The 20,448-nt window shown below is 38.4% G+C and overlaps 1 protein-coding gene and 4 non-coding genes across 5 annotated transcripts; all 5 read right to left on the bottom strand.

Moving 5' to 3' along the window:
• Positions 1-1,866: 1,866 nt before the first annotated feature.
• Positions 1,867-18,903, bottom strand: ahcy (adenosylhomocysteinase). The gene is made up of 11 exons (XM_053316029.1): positions 18,750-18,903; positions 13,234-13,424; positions 10,310-10,385; positions 8,682-8,834; positions 7,299-7,411; positions 6,718-6,925; positions 5,931-6,018; positions 5,678-5,795; positions 4,980-5,102; positions 4,441-4,512; positions 1,867-3,337 (listed from the first exon to the last, which is right to left on the bottom strand). The coding sequence occupies exons 1-11, from the start codon at positions 18,775-18,777 to the stop codon at positions 3,206-3,208; spliced, it is 1,302 nt and encodes a 433-aa protein (XP_053172004.1). The 5' UTR covers positions 18,778-18,903; the 3' UTR covers positions 1,867-3,205.
• LOC128356327 (small nucleolar RNA SNORA17) lies at positions 7,687-7,822 on the bottom strand. Its single transcript, XR_008321176.1, has one exon. It is a non-coding gene; the product is annotated as a small nucleolar RNA SNORA17 (small nucleolar RNA).
• LOC128356329 (small nucleolar RNA SNORA17) lies at positions 8,930-9,065 on the bottom strand. Its single transcript, XR_008321178.1, has one exon. It is a non-coding gene; the product is annotated as a small nucleolar RNA SNORA17 (small nucleolar RNA).
• Positions 10,802-10,937, bottom strand: LOC128356328 (small nucleolar RNA SNORA17). Its single transcript, XR_008321177.1, has one exon. It is a non-coding gene; the product is annotated as a small nucleolar RNA SNORA17 (small nucleolar RNA).
• On the bottom strand, positions 14,250-14,383 carry LOC128356330 (small nucleolar RNA SNORA17). Its single transcript, XR_008321179.1, has one exon. It is a non-coding gene; the product is annotated as a small nucleolar RNA SNORA17 (small nucleolar RNA).
• Positions 18,904-20,448: the final 1,545 nt, after the last annotated feature.

Genomic DNA, 20,448 nt, shown 5'->3' with positions numbered 1-20,448 from the left:
ATATTCAGGACACAGACAGAAGACCCTGAAGTCTGTTTCTGTCCACTCTCAACGTGGCTGAGAGCCATGATGTAAGCAAACACACAACATGCAGGTTTTCCAAAATTATGTTTTAGTATTGAGCTATTGTTTTCTTTAGACATACTTTTCTACATTTTAGTGTTGATTTACTGTATATTTTCTTTCCTTATGCAATGCCTGATGCTATAAGTCAAGATTTTCCAAGTGTTTATAGGTCTTCATGTTTGTAAACACTTGAAAGCAGTGAACAAACACCAGATACACAGAGCATCTGCATAGCACAGCAATAATGTCGTTGTGCTTGTTCAATGACAATAAAGTCTTCTATGTTATGCAGCTAACATCGGCTAATGTTTGGTTGTACGTTAACACGGCAGCTAACGTTAGCACACTGCTAACGTTAGCTGCCGTGTTAACGTACAGAGTCAGACAGCTGTAGTAACAACTCTGCTGCTACATTACAGCTAACATCACAATAACAGCATATCTTAATAAACTAGACAGTGAGCTGAATGTCCAGACAGGTAACATTACTGTTTATGTGAAGCACAGCAGAGCTCATGTTACTCACCTGTCCGATTTCACTGTCCGGTCTGTCTGTCCCTCCGCCGGTTAGAAAACCACCGATGTGTCCGCAGGTCCTTGTCTGGTCGAAGTTCTTATATTTCATTTTTTCTCCTCTCTGGAAGTTTCTCGGTCACTTAATCTTCCTTCTCCACTTTAAATGTCCGTACCACATTCGTCGTTTCCCGCTCTGGCCTCCTCCTAACGACCAGTGCACGCACATGAACGCTACCTGTCTGACTGGTTACCTGGATACCTGGACACAGCTGAGAAGTCACGTGATATTGTTACGGAAGACCCGCCTTGATGAGAGAACTGACAGATTGCATTGAATTTTGTTGCAGATAACGCGTGTGGAAATGCAACCCAGTAAACGGGGGCGCTGTTGTATTTCATTGTGTTGTTTAACCTAAGAAAATACAAAGTGATGCGAGGATTGAATTGTCAAATATATTTTCAAATTGCATCACAAAATTGAAGATTGAATTGCCAATTTGCAAATTGAATTTCCATTTCGAATAAAGGTGCAAGAATACCATGTTGATATGTAATTCACATAATTTAATTTTAATTCCTAAATTTCATTGAGAGAATTAAAACTGTATTGAAGATTGCATTATCACTTAGCATATTGAATTGTGAATTGCCAAATGCATTTTCAAATTGCATTACAAAATTGAACATTGAATTGCCAATTTGCAAAATGCATTGCCATTTGAATAACGGTGCAGATACGCTTCCATACATTTTTGTTGTAACACACCATAAAACCTCTCTACCTCCCAAAGAAAGAAAGGTTGAATCTCACTAAATTGTCCCTCCTGATTCACTTTAGTCAAAATGGCAGCAAAGCTAAAAGCAGGGATTTATTGATCTTGTATTGGCATAAATGTAGTGGATTATAATCTATCAGGGTTGGAATTATTCTGCAAAATGAAATTAAACTTCTCAATGATTAAAATGTGGCATACAAGATTAAATAAGAATTGTTTTTAGCCTGAATGATTGCCAGAAATGACTTTTCCTGCCGTTGTTGATCATTTGTGTCTCCTACTGGCAGGTTAGGAGTCAATGACGGTATGAAACACATTATAAAATAATTATAAAATCACTACAACCACACCTTCAGTATATAACGTGCATAAAAATGATTAGCCTGATGGGTTCATGAGAGACAGACACCTGGAGGAGACAGAAACCCCAATTATCCTTTCAGAGTGCTGGTGTGCTTTTCTAAAAAAGAAACAATCATAAAAATCACAACCATATGAGAAACAAACACAGAGCCAACATGTTTATTTTTTCATCGTCACACTTGACAGCTTCATCAATCCATCGTTTACAGTCAGCTGAACTTTTTTTGTACTTGGAGCTGTAACCGTTGACAACTGTGGCTTCAACTTTTAAACATCACCTTAAATCCTGTAACAGAAACATCTGATTGGCTTTAAATGGAGAGAAGGCAGGTACTGGGGGAGGAAGGAGAGGGGCAGGGGGCACTGGACTTTGTTTTTGGCCCTTCAAGTCAAATTAAATAATTACAATAAAAAGGAAGAAAATGAGGCAACAGAGAGTAAGACTTTTGTTTTGTGTTTTTTTTTTCTCTACTTATAAATCAGGCATAAAACATGATGCTCTGTGGTGATTCCTTTGGCAGCGTTGCTTCTTTCTACTCTCCAGCGATCAACCTGGATACATAATGAACACACGCAGTAACGCCAAGCACTGAAAAACAGGCGTCTCCACAGTCTTATCGCACAGTTCAAGTACAGTTTTTTTTTAGTATTTCTTTCATTAAGTGCTAACACAGGGCGGCATTATGTAAAAATAACACTGGAATAAGGCCACTGTACACTTAACTGTTTTAGCCTCGATTCATTCATTCATTCATTTCAAGATACTGAAGAAAAACCGGTTCCTTCTTCTACCTCGAAAGCTGCTACGAGACGGGAGAGAGAGAAGCGCTCAGACGGAAAAGCATCGGGGTTTATTTTATTCCATAAATGGAGAGAGGGAATGACATAAACAACAAGAGACTTTCTTTTTTCTCTTTAGCCACTGCAGAGCTCGATGTTGTTTCAGAGGAGTAGTGATGAGAAAGAAAGAGAGAGAAGGGGGGGAAAAGATGGAGGGTGATTAAAAAGGTATGGGCGGTATCAAAAATACAGGGTGAGATGTTGCTTTGACAAACGTCTGAACAAAGAGAACTTAAACATTTTGCGACGTCCCACATAAAGCTGTTGGTGGATGCAGTTATCAACCAGAATCGAGTCACTCAGCAGCAACCGATCGGTAGATTACATTTCAACTCACCTTAATAAAGCAGAATAAAAAAAAGGAAAGGTGTTCCTTCCAAATGTCAGTCATGCTAAATCACTTTGATCGACATGATAAGATTTGTTGTATTTGATATGGAAGCTATTAAAAGAAGAAGACACCACCCATCTCCCAGTATCCCTGAAAAGTTGACATTTGGCAGCCTAAAACCAATACGACGCCCAGAGTGCAACCTGGCTAAAGTGTCCCCATCTACTACAAAAACAGCCTTCTAGCCACACATCCTCCTCTTCTTTCTTCTTCTTCTGTTCTTCTCCTCTTCCACAACTGCGGCAGGGGTGGCTCAGTAGCGATAGTGGTCCGGTTTGAAGGGCCCCTCGCTGGGCAGACCCAGGTACTTGGCCTGCTTGTCTGTCAGCTTGGTCAGCTTCACTCCCAGTTTGTCCAGGTGGGCGGCTGCCACCTGCTCATCCAGCTGATGGGACAGAAGACAAGAGACAGGGGGGTTAGGTGATGGTCATGTTTGGCTGCAAACTGCTCTTCAATAATGGAAGCAGTTATTTCTATGTAGATTAACTGTATATGAGTTTTAACCCTTACAGTTTAACATTATTTGTTGAAATGTTTACTTCAGGTACAAAGGAGACAACGAGTAACATCAAGGTAAATGGTGTCATGTGGATTATTAAACAGGATATTATTAAGAGTAAAATGTTCTGCCATTGATGACCTCTTACTGTGTTTGAGTCTGCTAAAACTGCAAAAAACACATCTTAAAGAGTAAAAGACATTTTTCATTGATCTAGAGGTTTTAATGTAACCCTCAAATATCAGTTATTTGGAGATGATGTTTCAATTTGCTAACTATAACTATACAGAGTTAAAAGTTGCAAAGTGTGCTATGATTAAGACTCCAAAAGTTGCATTAGGCTGGTCTTCCATTCATGATCAACACTATTATAACTGTCTTTGAATATGCTCATTGTTGCTCTTTACGCAAACCCATAGAGGATAAATCAAAATAAGGCAAAAAAATATTTTAGAGGGAAATTAGCTCCACATCATCACTTCACTTTTTACTCTTATTCTCTTGAGTTGGTTAAGCATCAAATAAACCCTTGCTGTGTTGGAGTCACCAGTCTCTTCACCGTCCTCTTCCTGTTTGTTTTTGCCTCTTTTACCAAATTTAAAAAGACCTGTAGTGCACACTGTATGAACCCAGCTCACACTCATGTAATTATTCTCTATAATGCTCACTGTAAAAACATCTAACATTAAAAAAAAAAAGTTAAAAAGGACATTTGATTTTCTTTCTCAGTCTCTTCTAAATCCTTCTGTAACACCCAGCTTGATCCTCAGCTTAAATGTATTATGACCTCACATGCAAACACCGAGAGATGTAGCCGCTCCATTATTAAAAATCACTGAAGCCCAAAAGTGTAATTTGATCTACTATAAAATTACATTCAGGAAGACTGTTGTTTAAGAAGTTATTAAGTTTAAATGCTGTATGTGATGCATTAAATATATCATCATCATCATCATCATCATCATCATCATCATCATCATGCTTCTCACCTTCTTGGGCAAGAAGTAGACTCCCAGGGGGTATTTGGCGGTGTTCTGCCACAACTCGATCTGAGCCAGCACCTACAGGAAAGGAAAAGGGGAACAGATGACGTCATAAATAAGACACACAATGTTTAATAAAGCAGATGTCAGATGGGATTTTTGTTTTTATCCAGGAAATGGTCACGCCAACAATGTAAAAAAAAAAAAAAAAAAAAAGTTAATTTGTCTGAGTTAAGATGCTGATCATGAACAGCAACATCTCTGGTTTGCATCCAGCCAGAGATCTTTGTTGCAGGCAATTCCTCTCTCATTTCCTGTCATCTCTCTACTTGGCTATCCAATAATTAAAAAAAAAAAAAGGCATAAAATGGATCTAAAGGCATAAACAGGATCCTGACATGGACAAAAACGCCCCGAGTTTACAGTAAAGTATCAAGTAAAATAAATGTATTATATTAAAGGCAGCCATTATTGAAAGGGCCACACACACACACACACACACACACACACACACACACACACACACACACTCTCTCTCTCAGTACCTGATTGGTGAAGGAGTTGCTCATGACGAAGGAGGGGTGTCCCATGGCACAGCCAAGGTTGACCAGTCTGCCTTCTGCCAGGACGATGATGTGACGACCGTTCTTCATCCTGAAGCGATCCACCTGAGGAGGAAGAGACGGAGGATACAGATTATTGCTTCAGCTTCAGTTTGTAAAGCTTTAAAATCTGTATAACACTGATTCAAATAAAAAGAAATCAGAAAAACTCCCTTAAAAAAAAAACCTCAGGAAGAGCAGCAGAGGATGGATGCATCTCTCAGGACAGACTGACATGTAAATTAAATTAAAGAGTACAGTCTAGACCTGCTCTGTGAGAAAAGTGCCTTGAGATTACTTTTGCTCTAATTTAAATTAAGATGATTGATTGAAGTGTGTACAGAATAAAAACCAAGCTAAATTACAGAAATACAGCACAGGCATTCAGTGGAATAAATACAGAAAAGAATCAGACACATTTATTTAATTACTAATATTTTTCATCACAAGATAAAAAAGAAAAAGCTTTAAAAAAAAAAAAGAAGTATATTTATATTGTCATTTTTGGCTGAGCAGACTATAAACAAATAAACATTTTCCAGCTGGAGCCCGACTACTTTAACATGACTGATATCAAAAAGGTTTAACATACTTCCTGTTCATAAATGTTCAGTTTCAGTTCATGATTTAGTTTGTCGTACCTGAGGCTTGATGTTGACTTTCTCTGCAGCGTTCTTGGTGAGCCAGGCCATGTCGATCTCACAGTCGAAGTGACCGATGTTACAGACGATGGAGTCGTCCTTCATTTTCTCAAAGTGACTGAAGAGGGAACACGTGAAAAAAGTAAGATTTAAATCATAACTGGTGGCATTTAATGTAATAATGATACTGAATTTAGCTCCGACTGTGTGAAACTGATTTAAACTAATTAAAGTACTAGTTGTTGTAACTTACTGTCCCTGGATGATGTCCTCACAGCCAGTGGTGGTGACGAAAATGTTTCCTTCCTTACAGGCTTCATCCATGGTGGTGACCTCATAACCTACAGAGCCACAACAGAGGAGGACAGGATTTATATCATTCACTGTTTGTTACTTATCATTGCCGTTACAAAACTGTCAACTTGTCAGGAAGGTTTAAAAAAAAAAACTAATGCATCAAATTGAGTAATGAGATTTATCAAGATAAAGAACTTTATTTGCCTTTTGTGTGGTTGTTTGTTCAGAGAGTAAAGTCAAGTTAAAAAGACAAATCTATAAAATATACCTCTAGAAATAAAAAGAAAGTGCATAAAACCCTATATAAAAAAGGGAAAGTGAGCATTATAAATTGCAGAAAACCCTATATAGAAGAGTAGTTTGCAAAAAAAAGCAATCTATTTTAAATACTTCATGAATCTTATTTTAAATACTTTCCATTGGTTAAATATTTGTAAACTCCCACAGACAGAAGTAAAAAGGTGACCAGTAGCACTGATTTATGAAAAAAATTAATTCAAAATGTGAAGATAAAAAGATCTCTGCTTGACAATGACGTAATGCAAATACTTTTTCCATCACTTTCCAAGCTGTATGTGCACCATAAGCCCTTCATTATCTGACAGGGTTTATTATGAAACACATGTAGTAAGTGGATTGTAACATCCTTAATTTAAAAATCCCTCATCATATCTGAATGGGGCGGCTACAGTTGACTTTTTCCTTCATGTTGAGTGAATTCATGTCTCCATCACATCACTCACCCTCCATGGCGGCCTGCAGGGCGTTGATGGGGTCGATCTCTGTGACGATGACGCGAGCTCCGAATCCACGCAGAGCCTGGACGCAGCCTTTACCCACATCACCGTAACCTGCGACGACGGCCACTTTACCGGCGATCATCACGTCGGTGGCTCTCTTGATACCGTCGATCAGGCTCTCCCTGCAACCGTACAGGTTGTCAAACTTACTCTGCAAGAAGAAGAAGAGGAGAGGGAGAGAGAGACATGAGGGCCGTGTTATTCAACAGGATGATAAACGAGTTCCCGCTGTGGGCCTGGTGTCACATTTAAAGATTTCCACAAATTTCCATACATTTCCATAAGTCAGTGCATTCACATGACCTCAAAATGTAGCAGCAGAACCCGATAGCTGTATAAAATGACTAATTATAGATTATATGGAAATGTGATTAATTCAACAAACATGTTTATGGTACCTAACAAATGACTCCTTCACTGATGAACGGTTTTATTAATGAGGATTATTATAACTCTTTTCACCTTTGTCTAATTAGTGTTACAGGATACAGCTAAATAGGGATAAAAAGGTCAATGCTGGTTACCTTGGTGACAGAGTCGTTGACGTTGATGGCGGGGATCTTCAGCTCGCCCTTCTTCATCATCTTGTACAGGTTGTGGACGCCTGTGGTGGTTTCCTCGGACACACCACGGATACCTGAAAATACACGGACACGTAAATATGGAACATTTCTATAAGTCTCAAAAATATGATGCTGTACTTTAACGCAGTATAAGCCAAGAAACTACCTCATGTTCTTGCAATATAAAAGTCTGCTTACAAGACTTCACTTCAAGTCTCCATGCAAAAAGTTGAGTAGAGTAAGATGCATTATTGTAGTGCACCATCATACCCTCGTCTCTCAGTCTCACGGAGTCATTTAGTAATTTAATATACTATACTAGTGCATACAGCTACAGGTTGTTTGTTATATTGTTGGTGGTGAGTATCACTCCGAGTCCTCCGGGTGTTGTAGAGTCTCAGTGCAGACTACCACCGTTCCCTCTCTGCCACCTTATGACACAGCTGCAACACTCACAGTTGAGCTGCAACGCCTCAAGGGGCATAAAATCAATCATATCATGAAATAATAAAAAAGATCTGGTGAGAAATATCTTGTAATTTTGCTACTGACTGAAGACACAAATCTATCAGTCAGACTAACATGAGCCATATTTACTCTCACATTACTGTGCTGGTAGTTAAACAGATGTAATTCTGCTCCAAAACTGACTTCACTGTACTTCCTGTGGACAACCTATGGACTGTGATGGTCACTGAAAATACTGACTATAGCACTTTATATGATTTTATGTTGTTGATATTCTGTTTGTCCTCTTTTTAAATGATGCTGCTGCTTCCTCATGTCTTTTAAATTAAATAATAAAATAAAGTCTTTTGAATTGAATCAGACATCAGTGTCAACATTTAAAAAACAATTAAAAACCTCTTGTAATATATTAATGTTGAGGTCATGTGTGTATACTTTTACACATGTTTATGTTAACTCTGTGCACATCAGGTTTTTCTTTCTTTAACCAGTTTTTTTAAAAAAGGATTTACTTATTTGATCTCTATAATATGCTCTGTAATTTGTTTAATAGTCATTCATGCCGTCTCTTCTCTCATGTAATCTGTTCTGTTTTACTTCCCTGTGAAGCACTTTATAAGATTAGCTTTAAAAAGTGCTACATAAATAACAAAAACCTAAATTGAGCTAAAATACTGTGACATCAGAGATTAAAAGTCACCGTCATTTTTTGAGCCACACTGAGTAGTGACTAAAAGCTCCAGGTCAGACATCACTAATCCTTTAAATAACATGTAAGTGATATAATACAGAAAAACAGCCAAGTATTAATGTTATCAATGAGATCTTAACCCGATTTAAACAGCTGTGTGTGTGTGTGTGTATAAACAAACCCACCTGACAGAAGTTTGGGGTACTTTGTGTGGACCAGGTTGGTGAGATCTCCACCATCGTCCAGGATCATGTTGAGGGGCTGACCGTCCCTGAAGTACAGAGTCTGCTCGATGCACCACATGTACTCCTCATCGGTCTCACCTTTCCATGCGTACACTACACAGAGAGAGAAAGAAAGAGAGAGATAGATCTTAGCTTTTTACCCCCTTCAAGAGACAAGTGAGAGTTTTTCCTTTGACTTTAAAAATCAAAGTGTTGGTGGTGAGTATCACGCCGAGTCCTCCGGGTGTTGTAGAGTCTCAGTGCAGACTACCACCGTTCCCTCTCTGCCACCTTATGACACAGCTGCAACACTCACAGTTGAGCTGCAACGCCTCAAGGGGCATACAATCAAATTGACATGATAAAGAAAGACACTAAGAAAGATCAAGAGATGGAGAAAGAGCAATCTAAAAAAAAAAAAAGGACCAGTGTGCAGAATTTTGTGGCATTTAACAGAATGGACTTTGCAGATATCCATAAATATGTTTTAAATATGTTTTAACTACGAGATCTGTTGCAACGGCTCAAAGATAGTGCAGAATATTTTTTTAAAAGTGCTAAATATTATAAAATAATAAAAAACAGGGAAATTTTTTTTTAAAAACTACGTATGAGAAAAAAAATGCATTTGCATAAATATATTGCACATCAATCACCTGAAAATAAGAATCATTATCTCTCTGTTACCTTTATCTATTTACGTATATCTACATTGGGATATACCACCACTTTTCTACGGTAACCCAGAATGGACAAACCAAACATTGGCTCTAGAGACGGCCTTTTGATTTTTTGTTGCAATCTGCACCCTCACCACTAGATGGCGCTCAATCCTACACACTGGTCCTTTAAATGAGTAAGTTCCCTCAGGAGACGTTCGGTCTGCTGCTGACAATATATATATATAAGTTTTCTGCAGCTCGTTCCACCACCGAGGGAACACAGAAGAGATGAATCTGATTGTTTGCAGATCATAGAGAACTATAAAAAGGTACATAAACCTGAATGAGGTAGATCAGGCTAGCTGTGGAACTGTAGACTACATCCACACTAACAATTTTCTACATCTCTCAGATCTCCACCTAAACTGAAGCACCAGAATATATCTGTTTTAGCAGTAAACAACAGTGTGTGTGTGTGTGTATATCACAGCAAACATCTAAAATCAGGAGGAAGTCAGACGCAGATGGTTAAACTGCACTTGTGTGAAACTCCCCTTCTGCTCCGTTTTAATGGAGCCAAACTCACAATTTGGTCACTTTGATGGAGTCCTAAATGCTCCAAACTGCAGGTTTAGGTTTTCCAAAAGCACAGTTTCTCGTTGAAAAAAAGAAAAAGAAAACGAGGCTACCAATTTAGATTTATCGACTCTGGAAGCTGTTTCTGAAACATCTGCACAAAAAAGGCCAGAAGAGCGAAATATGAGATTTTCATTTTAGATTCAGCTGGCTTCATCCAGTAGTTAAATGGAGAGATTGTTTTTTGCTGAGGCAGCTAGAGAGTTATAAAAACAAGTTGTTTACATGTCGAAAGCTGGCCGGGTCATTTCATAGTTTACATACAGTAAACACAGAGGCATTGTGGGTTACCTGGGATACCAGCCTTAGCGATGGCGGCAGCAGCATGATCCTGGGTGGAGAAGATGTTGCAGCTCGACCACTGAACCTGAACAGAAAGAGAAAGAGAGCGAGTTAGAAAGAGGAGAAAGACAATAAAAGCTACACTGACCTTTATATAATTTACCAAACTAAAATATACAACTTTTTGTGAGGTAGTAAATTTTAACGAAGGTCTGCTACAATCAAACCCCACCTGAAAACATCCACATCATTCAGTGCATTATGTTAACATTAAACTTGGTGATGGTAAAAATCCATCAATAACTCAAGTTTCTGAGAGAGTTTTCATATATTAACACATTCAGGATCACAAGTTCAGACAGGAAGTATCACTATGTGCATCTTTATATCCAGTATAACTGAATTCAACTAAATAAAAACCATCATTTCATTTCAATAAAAAGAAGAAAATTGCTGTGTAATCTAACAACTTCTTGGCTACAGGGTTTATATATGAGTTTAATTGTTGGTGGTGAGTATCACGCCGAGTCCTCCGGGTGTTGTAGAGTCTCAGTGCAGACTACCACCGTTCCCTCTCTGCCACCTTATGACACAGCTGCAACACTCACAGTTGAGCTGCAACGCCTCAAGGGGCATAACATTAAAAACAGTAATATGAACAATATAAAAAGGTTGATTTAGATATGTTTTACTAAATAACTGTATACATTTAGTGTACTTTGGTCATTTTGGTCCCACTGTGCTTTACATGAATTAAGTCAGCACACACTACTGCCATCTAGTGGTCAAAATGTGTTACTGCAGTGTAAAAGCTGACCATCTGCATGTAAAAGTGGATTTTACAATAACAGCTGGGTGTCTGCATGTATCAGCAAGTTAAATGTAAGACCTTAAGATCTTTTAATGCCACGGTTCAATTAAATTTAAAGTCAATTTTGGATTTAAAAAAATCAAATGTGAAAATAAAAAGGGCAAACTCCTACAATAACTCAACTCTAGTGAGACTTCTGAGTGAGACTTCTCCTTCTGCAAGACTTTTTCAGACACATTGGATCATGCAAAAAGTAAAGAAGAAGCTTCTATTTCTCTGTCAGACACTTGAGCATGTCATTGGGGGGGGGGGGGGGGGGGGGGGGAAGCACTTTTGGTGGACCAATTTCAAAAATAGCTGTCCCCATTACTCACAAACACAAACAGGATCCAGGTCAAAAAATACCAACGCTTTTAAACAATGGCACTTTTAATGGACGTACATAAACCAGATGAGTATATGTGGTTTGTCCGAGTGCTGTTGCCGTAGCTAGTTGACTCAGATCCTGCAGTGATGGGCGAAGTATGTTTCTCAGGCTGATTTTGTCTCCTTACAGATCTTAGACCACAGTGGAGGTCTGTTCTGGGCTGGATGTGGCCCGCAGGCTGCCAACTGAATAGGCCGGCTTTACAATATAAAGACCACCAACTTTGGTCGTAGGGAAAGTGGATTTGCAAGCACCACAGAATCACAGGATTATTCCCCTTGCTGCGGTGAGAAGAGAAAAAAAACTGAGGGTCAGAGGAGTTCAGTATTTTTTTCTCTGCTGGTTCCCAGGATGCAGGTTCCTGCAGGACCAGACCAGTCCTGGTCAGAAAGATAAAAGCTAACATGATAACAGAACACAGCGGCCTTGAAACCCACCGAGGGGGACAGGGAGAGAAAAAACCTCTCTCTTTCTCACCAACAGCAGCTGAAGATGACCGTTTCTGCCGCTCAGCGTGACTTAACTCCACACAGTCACACAGCAGCATAAAGAAGCTGCCACATGTTATCAGTAAACTAAAGTGCTCTGATAAAAGACTGTTTGACTATTTTAAGTAGAGCAGTATCTTAATATTTGACTATCTGCTGCACCACACCTCTCCACAAACTGATTCCTCACATGAATCAAGAGGAAGCAAAAAGGAGGGTAGAGATTTAAAAACACATATTTGGCAGCAGGTCTTTCGTTTCCTAGAAAAGTTTGACCAGAGTCCAAAATGTACCACGATTGATTCTTTTTTTGCCCCATTCTTAAAAATACTCAATGACTGATGTGTTTGTATCTGGAATTATTAATAATACTTGGAGCCCGGGTCAAATTTGGCCCATTTTAACATTTGAAAAGCAGTAAATATTCTCTAAATACTTTTTTTGAATTTGATTACTTCTTAAAACATTTGACTGCAGCTGATACATATTATGTTTTAGAGTTTTTGACCCATATTTATTCAAAAAGCTACTGTTGCATTCTTCATATTTAATATTAGTTCATGGTTTGTTGTGTCTCCATAAACAAGAAGTGTAAAAACTGAATAATAAACTATCCAAACTCTTTGAAAGCTTCATTAAGGATAAATCTCTCTTATTATATGTGACTGACGATGACGACTCATGAATGATTTATTACTCAGAGACTAATTATGAGGTGATAGAGTCTGGATATGGACAGTGTGTGAGGGTTAAGACAAAGGCTCAAACACACAGAAAATGCTGCTTACATAACTGATATTGGTTGGGCTCTAGTAGTACTATATCATTCATTAGCTCTGCTCCAGTAAACTATTTAGTGTCTGTATAAGTGGACGTGTCTTCATGTGCAGACAGCATGGTTAAATAAACTCTGGGCTGCAAACAGACATCCACACAGAGGTTTATGTGGAGCCTCAAAGGCATGAGATGATGAAAGTTACATAATGCGTAACCCCTCGCAGCTTTGTGGATACAGAGAGTATTGACTGAGCTTATTACTGCAGTACAGTCGGATATTAAAGTGCTACAGCGTTATGGAAAATAAACCTTGTTATCCATGTGAGACAAAGAAAGAGAAAACGCTACAGTAAGTCATGTGTGATCAGTATAAACCTTTTCCCTGGGTAACAAAATGTAAAAAGTTAAAAAAGCAGCTGGTAAATGTCACCTCAGCTCCGAGGGCGGTGAGGGTCTCGATGAGCACGGCGGTCTGCAGGGTCATGTGGAGGCAGCCGGCGATACGGGAGCCCTTAAGAGGTTTGGTCTGACCGTACATTTCCCTCATCTTCATCAGACCGGGCATCTCGTTCTCCGCGATCTCGACGGCCTTGCGCCCCCATTCGGCCAGGCTGATGTCAGCTGGAGGGAAAGAGAGAGGGAGGAGACGTTAAGTTAAGATGCCGTGTCACTTTAAATCATCATGGAAATTTAATAAAAGATGGATTCACAAAGACTTAGTTCCTCTCTCAGAGTTTTAATCCGGACTCACACACCTAAATGTGGATCAGACTGAGACTAAAAGGCAAAATCAAACACTTATAGGTCACAGCTACGCCTGCCACAGAGAGTCTAGACAGCAAACGTCACATGAGCATCACGTCATCTGTGTGTCTCTATACTGGGAGGCGTTCAGGTGCAGTGTTAAGCGTAGGTCACCTGTGTGTTGGAAGCACTCAGAGCCTAATATACAACACTAGTGACAGATGTACTAATGGAGGGAAAAACTGTAAATGTGAGCTTCATGTTGAAGCACCTGTGAGCTGCAGCTGAGCCGTTACAGACAGCTGCGTTAAGACTCAGACGAGAGTGCATCTGTCACGAGTGTCGGACGCACTCAGTTGGATATTTGTTCAGCAGTTATCAATGTTTTCTTCATCGAGGAGTTCTCCCTCCGCGTCAGTCTGCTGGGAACTGAGAGCTGCAGGTCGGATCTCACCGTTCGCTGCTGATAACGTTTCTGCACTTTCTCACATGATTTATAAAAGTTTTTAAAAGTTTCATGTGGATTATTAAACAATGTAAAAACTTCTTCCATTAATGGTGAACTCCTTAATTGTGTTTGAGTATGCTAAAACTGCAAAAACATCATGAAACTAGAGAGTTAAGGCATTTTGCATTGAGCTAAAAGTTAAATTTAACCCTCAAATATCAGCAAGTTGCAATGTGTGCTACAGGATGAATCAAAGTGTTGGTGGTGAGTATCACGCCAAGTCCTCCGGGTGTTGCAGAGTCTCAGTGCAGACTACCACCGTTCCCTCTCTGCCACCTTATGACACAGCTGCAACACTCAGTTGAGCTGCAACGCATCAAGGGGCATAAAAATAAATACAAATCCATCAACATGAGAGAGAGAGACACACTCAGACAGATCGAGAGATGGAGAAAGACCATATTAAAAAAGGACCAGTCTGCAGAATTTTGTAGCATTTAGCAGAATATCCATAAGTATGTTTTAATTAGATAGTTAGATATTAGTTATATAATCATCAGAACGAGATTTGATGTAATGGCTCAAAAAATAGTGCAGAATATTTTTTAAAGAAGGTCTAAATGTCATAAAATAATAAAAAGTTAAGTGTGCTACAGGATGTCCAGATGTCTTCTGCAGCTGTTAAACCTCTTCTTCTGTGGTCTTTGTAGAAAGTCAAATTTACTGCACTTTAGATGAGATGATAAATATAATCAGATCTGCTCTCTCTTTTTTTTTAAATGCATGTAAAATACTGTGTCATGTCATTCTCTACTATGTGGATAACCTCGACTCTGCTGACTATGTTCTTGCTTTACTGGGAAAAAGTGAGAGAAAGGCAGCTGTTAAACAGTTCAGGTTTTTGTACTGAGGACGTCTGTAGTTTGTACAGTTGCTACTTTCACTTCCTGACAGCTGCTCCTCCTCCTCCTGCTACACATGTGACCTTTTCTTTTTTACTTGCACAGTGAAGAACAAGCTCCTGTTAAATCCATTTAATATAAAAGTCATAAGATGCATTTGATACCTGCTGGCACTAAGAGGGAGCAACTTATCTTGTCCATAATCAATACTTTGACTAATTTTGAGTTGATTAACTAGCTTAGTGGTTGATGTACATGTATAAAAAGTGAATAATGAAAATAAAGCTTTCATTCATTTATACGTCTAAAGTCAGGCGACTCAACTTCTAAAAGAATTAAAACTTTTACTAAACCTCAGTGACTGATTTCTTTATTTCAAATCCTACAATAAAAGCCTGAAATGATCAAAGCTGTAGGAGTTTGGGAGGGTTAAAAAGGAGGCAGGGGGGTTTGACTGATATCCTTGATCCTTGTTATTTTACAGCAGCACTTTGTTCTCATGATGCTGTGAACAAAAGTGAGAAAAGTTTGTTCTTTCCACCCAAAAATAAAAAGCTGCTGTTTGGTCCTTCTCTGCTAAAAACACTTCTTACAAACTTATAACAAGAGCAGAGGCTCAAAAGCACATCATGTTTTTATTATATCTAATTGTTTTTTTAACTCTAACTTTTAATAAACTCTTATTTTCTCTTTTTTACATCACTGATTTGCATGTGTGTCCTGTGTTGCATTAATCTGTTCTGTTCTTTCCCCCCTTTCATTTCTCCCTTCATCATTTTTATTGCTAGTCTCAATCTCATTTTTTTAAGCTTTAATTAAATTTTATTTTTAACTTATTTTTTTCCCCTCTAACAAACTCCCCTACTGTCTTTTTTATTTCACTTTAAATCTAAAACACATTTATCATTCTTATTTTCTCCTCTTGTTCATTGAGCTCTTATTCTCTATTTTTTATTTTTTACATTTTTAAAAATCACTTTTCTCTTGTGTGCATTGTTCTCAATACTTTCTTTTCATACTTTCATTCTCCCTCTTATCACTTCTGTCTTATTATCAGCTCGTTAATTAACCTTGAAGCCCTTTGAACTACATGAACCTGAATGAAAGCTGCTTTATAAAGTAAGTTTGATTGATGATCACATTTTCATGTTTAGATGAGCATGACACAGTTTTTACAAGTTAGAATAGGATTGTTTCCTTATTTATGTTTTAACCCAAATAGTAATAATTGCTGAAAATACACAGATACTGGAAATAATAATCCTGCTGTAACATGAAGTGAAGCTGCAGGTAAACCACACAGAGCTGCAGGATGTGAGTCACAAAGTACAACCAACTCTCTCTGAAACCTGAACAAACACTGACTCTGGGCTGAGATAACTGCACTGAACCGGCATCGGGCTGAATAACCGGCCGCAGAGAGGATGAGGAGTCTGCACAGAGGTCAAAGTTCATGGGATTAAACTAAAAAATCCGGTTAAAGTCAGTTAGTGGAGTTTTATGTCAGATGAGACTCAGGATTTCATTTCTTTGGAGGCTGTGAAGCTTTGTGTTAAACCTGCAACTAACCATGAGTCTCATTATCCATTCATCTCAATCTTTTTATCAATTAATCAATTTGGCAGATGAATGTTGGTGTTTTTATGTGTTATCATCAACAGGGACACACAGTTGAGTTGTACTGCTGTGCAATGACAAGGAGTTTCATTTAATTACTTGGTCCATAAAATGTCAAAACTTCCCTCCAGCCCAAGGCAACGTCCCCAAATGTCTTTCTTTGTTCACAATTCAACCACAAAATATTCACATTTGAGAAGGTGAAGTCAGAATTTGGACATTTCTTCTTTAAAAATGACTAAAATTGGTATCTAATCAATTAAAATCAATTAGCAGCTCTAGTTTAGGGTTTATGGATTTAATATGGAGGAGTTGTGTTTGCCTGCTGCAGCTGGTCAGAAACCAAATAAGCTGCAATCAGATAGTTTACTTATTTTCGAAACGTAAAAGTTGCCGACTAATCAATTAATAGACTTATCACTGCAGCATTCAAACATGTTGTATTCTTTATATTGTATAAAATGTTCACCTGGATCATAAAACAGTGATTGTGAATGTCTTAATGATTTATGAGGGGAATTTATGAATGTGAATTGGTGTAAAGATTAACTCAGAGTCAGAATATGAAGAGTATGTGAAAGTTAAAGGCGTCACTATACTCATCAGAACTGGTTTTTTGGGAAGCCGCTGCTCCCACACCTGAGGCGGAGCAACATTCACACCTCATGCAGCAATTGTCTGGACTTGAACGTTTAAAACTTCTTCCCCCCCCCGCCCCTCAGTCGAGCTTTTCTTGTTACATTTGTCGAAAAATGACCAAAAACCGTGGCACTGATTGACCGCTTGGAGTAAATGAGTGATCACTGCATCGATCAAGATCCGCTGGACACATTCACGGAGTTGAACTCTTGATGTATGCAAGGGGGGGGATGGGAGACGAGGAGAGGTAACGGAGACTTTGACCTGTAGTTATCTGTTAGCAGGACAGACATTGTGCAACATGTTTGGTTCTTGACCAGCTGCAACAGGAAAATACAACTCATTTTAAATACATAACACCTGACTACAGCTGCAAGAATTCATTGATTATTTGCCAATCATTAAATTCTTTTCCAACTATTTTGATAAACAATTAATGGTTTTGAATTAGTTTGTAGTCATATTTTCTGGTTTCTTTCATCCTCTATGATAATAAATCAATAACTTCGGGCTGTGTGCAGTTGGATGAGATAAAACAAGACATTTGAGGACATCACCTTAAGCTGGGGGGAAACTATTCTCACCATTCTGACATTTTATGGACTAAACTCAACAATTAATGAAGAAAATAAACAAATACAGAAAATCTTGTTTTCTTGCTCTTTGTTTTGTTTATAAATATTCTGCACTACTTTCAACCCATTGCACCAGAATCTCCAATAAAGTATATCCATCCATGTTATTCATACTGTAGGACTTTGAGTTACACAATGAATGAAAAGTGTGGTACAAATTAAATGTATTATTATTATTATAATTATTATTATCATCATCATCATCGTCAATACATTTTCACTAGAATGCAATTTGTTGTTTAAGTGCATTTATATTCTTAATGCAAAGTAACATCCTGTCCCTTTGTATTGTTTTTCTCATCTTTTTCCAGCTGTGCTTCTTATTTCCTGTAATAAAAAAAGGCCTCGAAAATCAATAAAACCATATTTTTTAATCTAATCCACAAAGCTTTTGCAACAAACACTTTAAATCAAAAGCATTTAGCTCTCAAAAGCTGCCTCACAAGGAATAAACCACGTGTAGTCCGTGGGCAGTATTACTACGGCATGCAACACACACACAGTCTCACACACACACTGCAGCTCTGCCTGCTCCTGTCACTCATGCTAGAAGCTGGCGGTATTTGCGGCGCGCAAAGCATCACGGGAAGTGTAGTTTACAAACACAAACAAAGCCATTGAGCCTAACGTACACAGATTTCGTAATAAACTACAACTCCCAGACTCTTATGTAGCCGCTTCTGCACACAGAGAAAAGAAGCTAATACCACTGTTACATGTCGACTCATTCGCAGCTTTTTTGGATTAACTCTGCAAACTACAAACATCGGATGGCGAAATTGAATTACGCTTATGCTTAAAAGTGACAATAACGAACGATAAACATGCTAAGACAACCATAACAAAGCCGTTACATTTTTTTAAACCACATGCTAGCAAGTTAATCAGGAAAAAGACAGAGCTGTTAAAAATTACAATTACAAAATAAATCGCAAAGAATACAATTAAACTCGACACTGACCAACTTTGTAGGGGAGTTTCTCAGACATGGTGGTTTTCTGGTGTTTTTTTGTTGCGTGCAGGTTGAACAGAGCGGCAGCCTGGCCGACAGACAGAAGCAGAGAGGGAGGGACGGGAACATGACCGCTCGGTTTTTATCGGCGGAGCAACACACAGGCCGAGTTTACCCGAAGGGGGCGGTTACCAACGCGACCCCGCTCTGGGCTCCTATTGGCTGGAGCAGCTCCCGCCCCGCGCCTGAGCGTTCTAGTTGGCCAGCATTTGATGTGCGCCTGTCAGCCAATAGCAGCGAGTGTTTTGGGGATAGTTAAAACAAGTTTTGTCTGGACCCCGTCGGTGTTTACCCGGCTAGTCATTAAATAACACTGGAACTAGTCTATAATACTGATTTCTGGGGTCCATCAGGTTATTGTAGGTCAATTAAGATAGATAGATAGATAGATAGATAGATAGATAGATAGATAGATAGATAGAAAATACAAAACAGTGTAAAGGCTACAATGCAATTACCTAAATGAACTAACTCAAATATAACAATATGCTACATAAAAATGGGAGGGATATAGAGATATAACCATACCAATAACTACATATATACTACATATAATAGGAGAAATATAGAGATACAGAGATATAACCATAACAATAACTAGAGCAGTAAGTCAGGTGGATATTGCTAGTGATAATAAGGTGCATGATGGATGGATGGATGGATGGATGGATGGATAGATAAATGAGATGAGATAAGATGTATATTTAATTCAAATTGACACAACAGTGCAGTGGAAAAAAAGCTGCAGCATAAGGATGAAAGTGTACTAAAATTGAATCAACAATAAATAAGGCAAAAAAGGATACAAATGAATAAATAAAGTACAACATAAAGTAAACTGGATCTTTGTGTAAATAAACTGCAATAAATGTACAATTATGCATAACTGATTACTGCATTTTCTAACATTTTACAGAATTTTATTTGCAGCTCTGCATGTTTTGCAGTAGGCTGAATTACCAATCAAGGAAAACGGACACCGACCCCTGGTCTTTACAATCCTAAATTAGTAATCAGGGTTCATGAAATACAATTTTAGGCAATTTGCATCACCAAAATAACATATAAACTAAAGCAGCAGGCTGTATACTGTACATAACCACCATATACAAAGTCTAATCCATATTTATTCCAGCGCTCCTTGCACTCCTTCACATATTTGCACTATTAGTATCTATGTATTTGTATTTTTTATCCACTGCTGTGTCTATACTTTCTATTTTTCACCCACTTGTTGCACATAATTAGTTTATCTTAAATTATGTTTGTGCAGCTTGTTGACTATGTGTGTCTATCTGAAGGTTTTTAAGTGTGTAAGCACATTTAAAGCCACTAAAAACAGGAGTCAGATTCATTTGTATGTGTTAAAAACACTTGTCCAATAAAGCTGAATTACCAAATGTTGTGGCCCAGTTTTATACTGAGGCACTTTGTCAATATCTAGATGAAAACATCTTAATTATTTTAGTTATGTGCTCACATGGTGCATATTCCTAAATAAAGCCAAGTTTAATTAAATTACCGCAGACAAAATACCACAAAGATCTGAGGTCAGGTAGGACTTGTTTGTGAGTCTGTGCTGTGTGTATTGTATTTTATGAGAACTTGCTACACACAGGATTCAAAGACAGCGGGCGGTGGCGATAAC

This window comes from Scomber japonicus, chromosome 3, assembly GCF_027409825.1.
Source record: "Scomber japonicus isolate fScoJap1 chromosome 3, fScoJap1.pri, whole genome shotgun sequence".
Classification (NCBI taxonomy): Eukaryota; Metazoa; Chordata; class Actinopteri; order Scombriformes; family Scombridae; genus Scomber; species Scomber japonicus.
This window is presented reverse-complemented; position numbering and strand designations above follow the sequence as displayed.

Bases quoted from the DNA above. Each gene is read 5' to 3' on its own strand.
- ahcy (XM_053316029.1), bottom strand. From the start codon at position 18,777: ATGTCTGAGAAACTCCCCTACAAAGTTG. The intron at 6,926-7,298 runs GTAACCAGCATT...TTCTTCTTGCAG, and splicing joins TCAACGACTCTGTCACCAAG to AGTAAGTTTGACAACCTGTA. The intron at 4,513-4,979 runs GTACTGAGAGAG...CCTTTCCTGTAG, and splicing joins GCAACTCCTTCACCAATCAG to GTGCTGGCTCAGATCGAGTT.